Here is a 9,196-nt window from a genome sequence, read left to right on the forward strand (position 1 = left end):
CCATATTTATTTAAACCGAACAAAAAATTACCTAAATATGATACTTTTTGGGGGTGGTTTTTAATTTTTGACTCCCACTTGCTCCATGGGCAAAACTTCTGGGTTATTGCCTATGGCAACCGAGGAGAAACACTTGTTCAATTTGACATTCTGCACCTGAATGAAGGAGGGACAAAAACTTGAGATTATCCACTATTCGTGTACTTCACCCTAAACCAAACGGCTTCATCAGCATGTGATGATATTGGGAGCTCAGGTGCCAAAATGAAGAGGCATTGTGAAACAAATACGTTAAAATAACACGATATAGCCAGTTTTTTGACTGGTCATTCAAAAATAGCCACCGTTTACGAAGTCAATAAAAAATAGCCATTATTTTGCTGCAACAGAGACTAGTTCCGCATAATATACGAGAGTTCGGTACATCTGTATACGAACTCCAGCATATTATACTGGACCAGTATACTTTGCTGACTCCTATATAATATACGGGAGACTGGAGCATCGGTGCTCCAAACTCCAGTATATTATACTGGACATTTATACTTGCTGGAACTCCCGTATATTATGTTGGAGTTCTAGTGTACTTATGCTGAAACTCCAACATATTATGCTGGAGTTCCAGCATAGTTATCCTGGAACTCCCGTATAATATGTTGGAGTTCTAGTGTACTTATGCTGGAACTCCAACATATTATGCTGGAGTTCCAGCATAGTTATCCTGGAACTCCCGTATAATATGCTGGAGTTCAATCATACTTATGCTGAAACTCCAGTATAATATAGAGACGTATTTTTCGGGTTTTGAACAGTGTTTTCGCTCAGATTTATCTTTACATGAAAAGTGGCTAAATTTCGATTACTTTTAAAACTGTGGCTATTTTTGAATGACCAGTTGTAAATCTGGCTATTTTAAATTTCTCCCAACAAATACGGATGTAAACGGTCCTGCTTCTGAATACTCGGAGCCTAAAGTAAACATCAAGCCCAGGAGGCCAGGCCCAATATTAGTTCATGAATCCGTCGGAGCAGAAGAATGAGAGGTAAATGATCAAAAAGACAATAACAAGCAGGAGTTCAAATCTTCACAGGCAATCATCACTATGGAGCAAATGCAAAGATCTCCAATACCTAAAGCAAATCCACGCTTTGATGATCATCAGTGGTTTCAACTCCAATCGCTTTGCTCTCAGGGAGCTCATTTATGCTTCTTCCGTTACCTTTTCAGCATCTATTCACTATGCCCACAAACTGTTTGCTCAAATTACTCAACCAGACCTCTTCATGTGGAACACCATGCTCAGAGGCTCAGCTCAGAGTCTCAGGCCTTCACTTGCCCTTTCCCTTTATGCCCAGATGGAAAAACGTTACATACGTCCCGATAGTTATACTTTTCCGTTTGTACTCAAGGCATGTACCAAGCTTTCTTGGCTTGTTTCTGGCCTTACCATTCATGGGAAAATTGTGAAACATGGATTTGAATCTAATAAATTTGCGAGGAATACCCTCATATATTTTCACGCTAATGTTGGAGATATAAGAATTGCAGGGCAACTTTTTGATGGTTCTGCTAAAAGGGATGTTGTTGCTTGGTCTGCTTTGACTGCTGGTTATGCGAGGAGAGGTGAATTAGATGTGGCATGGAGGCTGTTTGATGATATGCCGGTTAAAGACTTGGTTTCCTGGAATGTGATGATCACGGGGTATGTGAAGCAAGGGAAAATGGAAAATGCAAGGGAGTTGTTTAATATGGTGCCAAAGCGGGATGTTGTAACTTGGAATGCGATGCTTTCTGGATATCTTATTTGTGGAGAAAATGAGAACGCGTTAAAAATGTATGCAGAGATGAGAAGTGCAGGGGAACACCCTGACAAGGTTACCATGTTACACCTGTTATCCGCTTGCACGGATTCAGCATTCTTGGATGTTGGCGAGCAGATACATCAATCTATTATCGAGATGGGTGCAGGCGAGTTAAGTATATTTCTTGGTAATGCACTTGTAGACATGTATGCTAGGTGTGGCAGCATCAGCAAAGCACTTGAAGTTTTTCAAGGCATGAGAGAAAAGGATGTATCGTCTTGGAACATAATTATTCTAGGATTAGCTTTCCATGGTCATTCTGAAGAATGTATTTCTCTTTTTGAAGATATGAGGAGAATGAAGTATATTCCTAATGAAATTACTTTTGTGGGGGTATTAGTTGCTTGTAGTCATGCAGGAAAAGTTGATGAGGGCAGAGGATATTTCAACATGATGAGAGCTGAGTACAATATTGAGCCGAACATAAGGCACTATGGGTGTATGGTGGATGTGCTAGCACGTGCAGGACTACTGCATGAAGCGTTTGATTTCATTAACACGATGGAGATTGAACCTAATGCTATTATATGGAGAACTCTGCTAGGAGCTTGTAAAGTTCATTCCAATGTCGAGCTGGGAAGGTATGCTAATGAGCAACTGCTTAAATTGGGAAGGGAAGACAGTGGTGATTATGTCTTGCTGTCAAACATCTATGCTTCAAGAGATGAATGGGATGGTGTTGAAAGGGTGAGGAAGTTGATGGATGATAATGGGGTTTGGAAAGAACCTGGTTGTACTCTAATCGAGGCTGATGACACTCTCAAGAATTTTTTGTTTGATTCAAAGCTTATGCACTCTTAGAAATAAAATTGGCTGGTCAGAGATTGGGAGAGCTCCATGTGTGATCCGCGACCAATCTTAATCCCCCTTTCTTAAACTTCCGCGTGAAGGTCCATCCTCATTCCAAAGACGACACCTTTGATCCAATTCTTCCTCCTCTACGCATCATAGACCACTGTAGTGCACGAGACATGGAAATTTCAATTCTGCTGTTTTATCAGTAGTCCATTGATGTTATTGCATTGATCATTTAAGACATTTTTGTAGTTCTTTGATTGGTGCTTACACTATTACTATTTTTTTAAGGATGTGTTTGGGGTGTCAGGTAGTTTAGGAGTTGAAATAACTTTATTGCTTGATATGGTCCTAACTCCTAAGCTTCTTACAGAAAATTGATCTACATGGATTTTCAGAAAGACAGTCTTCATTCTTAGCTGACAGTATTATTAGTCCAGGATTTCTAGTGCTAAAAGATAATTATTTCATGATTCCCAGTGCTACTCTAAATATCAATTTTATTAAATGAGAGGAAGAATCACTAAAACAAACAGATGTAATAACAGCTTGTAAGAATTAAGATGAGAAAATAACTCAAAAAATCGAATTTTTTTCGAATGTAAACACACAGTATTAAAAACAAAACAACAGGAAAACGTTCTTTCTTCCTGCATGAAGTGATCATTATAGGACGAAATCAGTTTCTTGAAAGGGCCAGAGCAGACAATATAATCAGCAGCACAAACACAAGAACTCCAATAAACGATCCAACCAAAGAGCCAGAGGCACGATCGCAGAATGAGTTATACTGCTGACATATAGCAATCCAATTTGCACGTTCATTTCCCTTGTGTGCCAAATATACTATGGCTGCTGCTGCTGATGCTCCAGATGTCAAAAATGCCATCATCACCTGATTTTAATTATCAGCTCAGAAATTATTGTATGTAAAGATAATTAAAATTTGAAGTTGCTAATTTGAAGGGAGCGTTGGCGTAACTGGTAAAGTTACTGCCATGTGACCAGGAGGTCATGAGATCGAGCCGTAGAAACAGCCTCTTGCAGAAATGCAAGGTAAGACTACATATGAATACGATAGACCCTTGTGTCCGGCCCTTCCCCGAACCCGCACATAGCTAATTAATTCAAGAATTTACCGTATCAAAGAAGATCAAAACCACCCTGGTTATTCTTGCACCACTCATGACAATGTGTAAGATGGATAGGACAAGAGATACAGCCAAATATGCGCTAACGATGCCATTCGCTACCACAAAGAACCTATGAGTTTTCACAAATTTTACGTCAACGAGTGCAAAATAAAAACATTTACATAATTACATCATAATGTCACTTATAAGCTAATTATTTAAATTTCCATGATAAAAATTAATTTGTAACGTGATAAAAATGGCAATTAATTTACTATTACAGTTTAAAATTTACGTATAGTGTAGAAAATCAATGTTTATAAGGCAACTTACTATAACGGTTAAATTATACAGATTGTGTAAAAATCTTTATATTGCAATATGTATAAAATAGAATAATAATATATTTATCTTACGTGAAAGTGGGAAGGTCCTTGTACTCAGCCTTAAACTTGATGAATTCAGTGAAGGAGGGAAGGGTATCATTAGTTTTCCCCATGGCAATTGCACTTCCCAAGGTACCTACAATGGCAAATATTCTCATAATAAAATCAAGAAATGAAATTCCTCTGTTCCCTTTGGGCTCTGTCTTTGAATCTTTTGTGTCCTCTCCAGCTTCAACACCACCCATCTTCTCCTCAATTTACTATCTAGTAGAAAGTAATAAAGAATTAATTTGAAGGGTTTCTAATTAATTTCGATAGCTTATCAACTTCTGTTATGCATGGTACACATAGAACAATAGTAGCATGTTATTTATACTAGGAAAAATGCTGTTAGTCTCAAATTGTACAATCAAGAATCCACTATGTAAGTTTTTAAAAAAAAAAACAAATAAAGTCAAAAGTGGAACGGTTGGTCTTGATAATCCTACTTTCTTGGTAGTCTCATGCATTGCCAATTTGAACTTGAAAATGTGCCAACTTAATTTGGTCCAAAAGATGTATATTTCGAACATTTTGTCACGGATGCTACTACAAAAATTGTTATTCAACCCATTGACTCCTTGGGTTTTAGATTCTCATTTCTTTATGTAAAAAATGAGCTGTATTTTCTTTTTAATATTTTTGGTGTAAGGATATTTGGTAAATAACTCTTCGCATTTTTAGATTCTCATTTCTTTATGTAAAAACGAGTGGTATTTAGATTCTCGATTCTCTCTTCCTATTTTAATTGTGCACTAAAGATGGGGCAAGGAGAAGGTTATGTTTTAGAAATGCTTAACATATCAAGTGAGAATAGGAGAAGATGCATTGGGCATTAGCTGATAAATAAGCACTGAGATAATAGTCAATTTCCAATGGGACAATGTTGTATCGAGTTTAAATTTTAAAAGGATAACAAAAGTTAGTTAGTTAAGGGTTTTTGACTATCTTGCTCAAGATGCGTTAAGTGCTAAAACATGCGAAGAACTTGATTAAATCGAAGTGAGATTGTACCTGCATCTTTGGAAAACAAGTAGTAGTAATACTATTTAATTGCGGTTATGCCCTATTTCCGGCGGATTGCAGTCTTAAGCACCAACACTAACAAATTCTTAACACGTCTATTTATAGGATTGAAAGAAATTTAGTTTATATCACCTTAAACTATTGTCATTCTGTCAAAGCTTCATTGACTACAAAAAAGTGGATATTTCCTTTCTTTTTTTGTTGTTGAGAAATTGGAATACTTATTATTAATACTAAGAACTAGTCACATTAAAAGTACAAGAGGGGGAGGGGGGTGAATTGTTTATTTTTAAACTTAATTGCTGTTAGTTGACTAGTTTTTCAATTAATCGACTAGATGTAATAAACTGACAGTAGTAATAACAGAATATAAGATGCTGAAATTAAATGCAGGAATTAAAGACACCAGAATTTTTATACTAGTTCGGATTCAATGTGAATCCTAGTCTAGTCCCCTTAGGTTGCAAGGGAGTTCTCTTTAGTCAATGAGTTTCTTCAAGGAAAATGATGTGATAGCTCAGTTCCTATATCACTCGTCTCTTTTGATACAATGCCTCACCAGTGTTGTTCTCTCTATCTTCTCTAACTTGTTACACAACAGGTCTTAGAGAGCTACAATGTTTGTTTGCAGTAGAACAAAGAGAGGGTGTTTGACTTGATCAAAGTATATTTTGATAAGGTGTGATTACAGGTTTAAATACTTTGAGAGAGGCTTGAATTCTGGAAAGATTTGCCAACCCAAAAGATTTGATCCTTGAAAAGAGATTGATTCTTTTCAAGAATAAAACTATTCTGCAACGGCTCTTTTGAACCCGAAATCTTGATCCTCCATAATTAGACACTTGATTAAATATTCAGCGAGATCTTGATTTATTTGATTCCTTTAGTTTAGCCTTGATTGATCCCGACAGTATCTTCTGATTGATGTCTTCTTCCTTTAATCGCATCTCTTGATCTTGTCAGTATCTTCTGATCTATTCCGCCAATCTTGTATATCAATCCATACGTTCTTTGATCATTGCAGATTGATTTCACCAATCTTGATAGCTATCCAAGAGTTCATATACAAAGAGCAAATATATTATTTTCATCATTAAAATTAGATCTAACAATCTCCCTTTTTTTATGATGACAAAATAATATATGTATAAACATCAGTTGACTTCCCTGTAGTTTGCTCCCCGTCAATAGGAGCAGTAAGTAGCTTGAGGCACATGTAGTCGACACATCAGTTGACTTCCCTGTAGTTTGCTCCCCCTCAATAGGAGCAGTAATTAGCGCATGTAGTCGACTTCTTCAGGATCTGTGACTCCCCCTCAAAGGGTGCCATAGTCGGCTTGTTCTGTACCTGCACAAAATACATATATCCTTTCTCCCCCTTTTTAACATCAGCAAAGAGGGAATAACTAAACGGCATGCATAAATAGAATCCATAGCAGAATGTACTGGTAGAGTGAGAACATAACAAAAGAAAGAAAAAAAATTATCCACCGACTGATATCTCAGTCCAAAAATAGCACAACAAAGAAATATTATCTTAAAATTCCACACTAACGACGCAGAAAATAGGTAAGAGTGTTGCAGATGGTCTCCTTTAGTTGATCAAAGCTGGCGTTGGCTGAGACACCCATTCCGTCAAGCTTGTCATAAACCTCCTTGAAAGCCTTGACAGCGTTTTCCCTTACTTTGAGAATTGCAACTCGTATCTTGGAGACATCAGACCCTGTTTTCTTGGAGATAGCATGAATGGTACCAATAGTGGACTAGGTGGCAATGAGAAGATCCTTGATCGCAGAGAGCTGATTGCCAATGGCGCTAATTTTCTCAGCAAGGTCAGAGTCACTAAGTGTCACGCCCCAAAAACCGAGGAGCGCGACCGACGCTCAACTGAGTAAACCCGACTGAACAAGACTGTTAGATTTCATTCTACCTAAACTAATTCATGAATAAAGAGGAGATGGACTCCATTAATCATACTTCATAAATATATCATTAACGACTTCAATTTCATTTCCATTAGCAACTTCGTTCATAATTTTTAAAATATTACAAGTTTTATACATCTTTGCCAAATATCAATATTTCTAATTCAATTCCCCATTATCAAACTCCACCCACAACCTGTCTACGGAGCCTCTAGATATAACTGAAGAATAATATGAAAATGCCAGCAACAAGGCTCCGGCTATACCTCAAAATACAAAGTACATGATAAACAACGATACAGGACCCCGAAATGAAGTGGAGCTCACCAAGTCAGCTGAAAGGAAGATGCGTCACTAGCTGCGACCAACACTGCCTGCTATGGAACCACCTACATCCATTTAAAGATGTAGCGTCCCGGGCAAAAGGGACGTTAGCGCCGTCGAATAGCACTAGTATGAATGGCTAAAGTCCTCTTTCAAAATAGAATGCCAATATAAGGAAAGACAATCGTGTAAACAACCAACAAAAGCTTTAAACAATCACTACATCATCAAATAAAAGGAATCACATCTCTTTCACATAATTTTCATAGCTTTAGGTTGGGACATTTCATACTGTTGCACCATCATTCACAATACCACTGCCTTCTTGTGCGGAGTCCGATCACGACCCGATCAGCTAGGTTGCCTCATTTGAGACATTTAGCTCAGTCATAATTTCATACTTTCTGATTTCAATATCGTACAATACCACCATGTGTGTGGCATGACATCCGATCACGGCCCGATCAGCTAGGCCGTCTTACCAAGACATTTTTCCTTTTCCATATATCATATCATTTCAATCTTTACTTCACATATATCAGTTTATCGGCACTTGGGGCCACAATTATCACATCATATTTGGCACTAGGCCGCATTTCATAATTCGAGCTCTTTTCCCCCACATTTCACATCAATATCAATTTCAACAACAAGCCATTCAATCCAAGATGTCATGTACACATGAGAGGAATCATGAATCATAGACATATACAATATTTTAGAAATCATACACCTCAAGTTCATTAGCAATGGGAACTTTAAACACAAAGGATTCTTCCAAAAAGGAGGGAACACACCAAACCACAATAGAAACACACATCAAATTCATAAACAAGCAATTACACCAATTATTCTTGAATTACTCTTTTCCAAATATGACAATATACAATTTCAACATCGAAGAATGTAATAACTCGGATCACATTGGATGTACCTATAAGGCAAAACATTATCTCGAACAACCATTTATGGGCATAAATTGTGTACAAAGCCTTTAGGACACTTTATTATTGAAGTCGTTTATGGAAAGTAGAGTCAAGACTCATTTCATAATATGTTTCATATTTTCTCATGTCATAGGCATCACCAGGCACAATTATAGATCAAGTTCTCGGCATGTTGGCCACACTCTATTTCCCAAATTCATTTGATTTATTTCAAACATCTTTATACATGAGGATTTCACATAGTTTGGCATAACAATCTCAATTTAAACTTGACTTGAAATCTAGGCATTTTAGCACATAGTTCACATTCTTCACATATCTTCAATTTACCAAGAATAGCATATTGAACATATTGAGATACACCTTTCATATATATTCTTGCAACACCAATTCCTCTGAAATTACAAGTACTACATCAATCAAATTTCAGACTTACAATATTTGCATGGACACCGTGGGAGCTCAATTCTAAGAAGAGGGGGTTTTAGCCTTACATACCTTGTTTAAGCTTTTCTTAAGTTACTACAACGTTACGGAAATTCTAGCAATCCCAATCTCTTAGATGAAGATCTTATGATTGGTTTCCTTGATTCTTGAAGAGTGATGAAAGATTGAATGGTTAGAATGTTAGGCTTCTCTCTCTAAAATTCTCTTAACTCTCTCTAAAATCATCTAAATATCGCCCCAAATGAAACCCCAAAGCCTATATATTAAAATGGGGTCGGGTCATGAAAATAGCAAAATTAACCCTCCGAACC

General features: G+C 37.1%; 2 protein-coding genes across 2 annotated transcripts; one reads left to right on the forward strand and one right to left on the reverse strand.

The window, feature by feature from the left end:
- Positions 1–960: 960 nt before the first annotated feature.
- Positions 961–2,947, forward strand: LOC107769032 (pentatricopeptide repeat-containing protein At5g15300-like). The gene has a single exon (XM_016588208.2). It carries the CDS (start codon positions 1,048–1,050, stop codon positions 2,662–2,664), a length of 1,617 nt encoding a protein of 538 aa, XP_016443694.1. The 5' UTR covers positions 961–1,047; the 3' UTR covers positions 2,665–2,947.
- A 230-nt stretch (positions 2,948–3,177) lies between these two features.
- On the reverse strand, positions 3,178–4,514 carry LOC107769035 (casparian strip membrane protein 3-like). The gene is made up of 3 exons (XM_016588210.2): positions 4,208–4,514; positions 3,798–3,921; positions 3,178–3,553 (listed from the first exon to the last, which is right to left on the reverse strand). The coding sequence occupies exons 1-3, from the start codon at positions 4,420–4,422 to the stop codon at positions 3,338–3,340; spliced, it is 555 nt and encodes a 184-aa protein (XP_016443696.1). The 5' UTR covers positions 4,423–4,514; the 3' UTR covers positions 3,178–3,337.
- Positions 4,515–9,196: the final 4,682 nt, after the last annotated feature.

The sequence above is a fragment of the Nicotiana tabacum genome, chromosome 3, assembly GCF_000715075.1.
Source record: "Nicotiana tabacum cultivar K326 chromosome 3, ASM71507v2, whole genome shotgun sequence".
Classification (NCBI taxonomy): Eukaryota; Viridiplantae; Streptophyta; class Magnoliopsida; order Solanales; family Solanaceae; genus Nicotiana; species Nicotiana tabacum.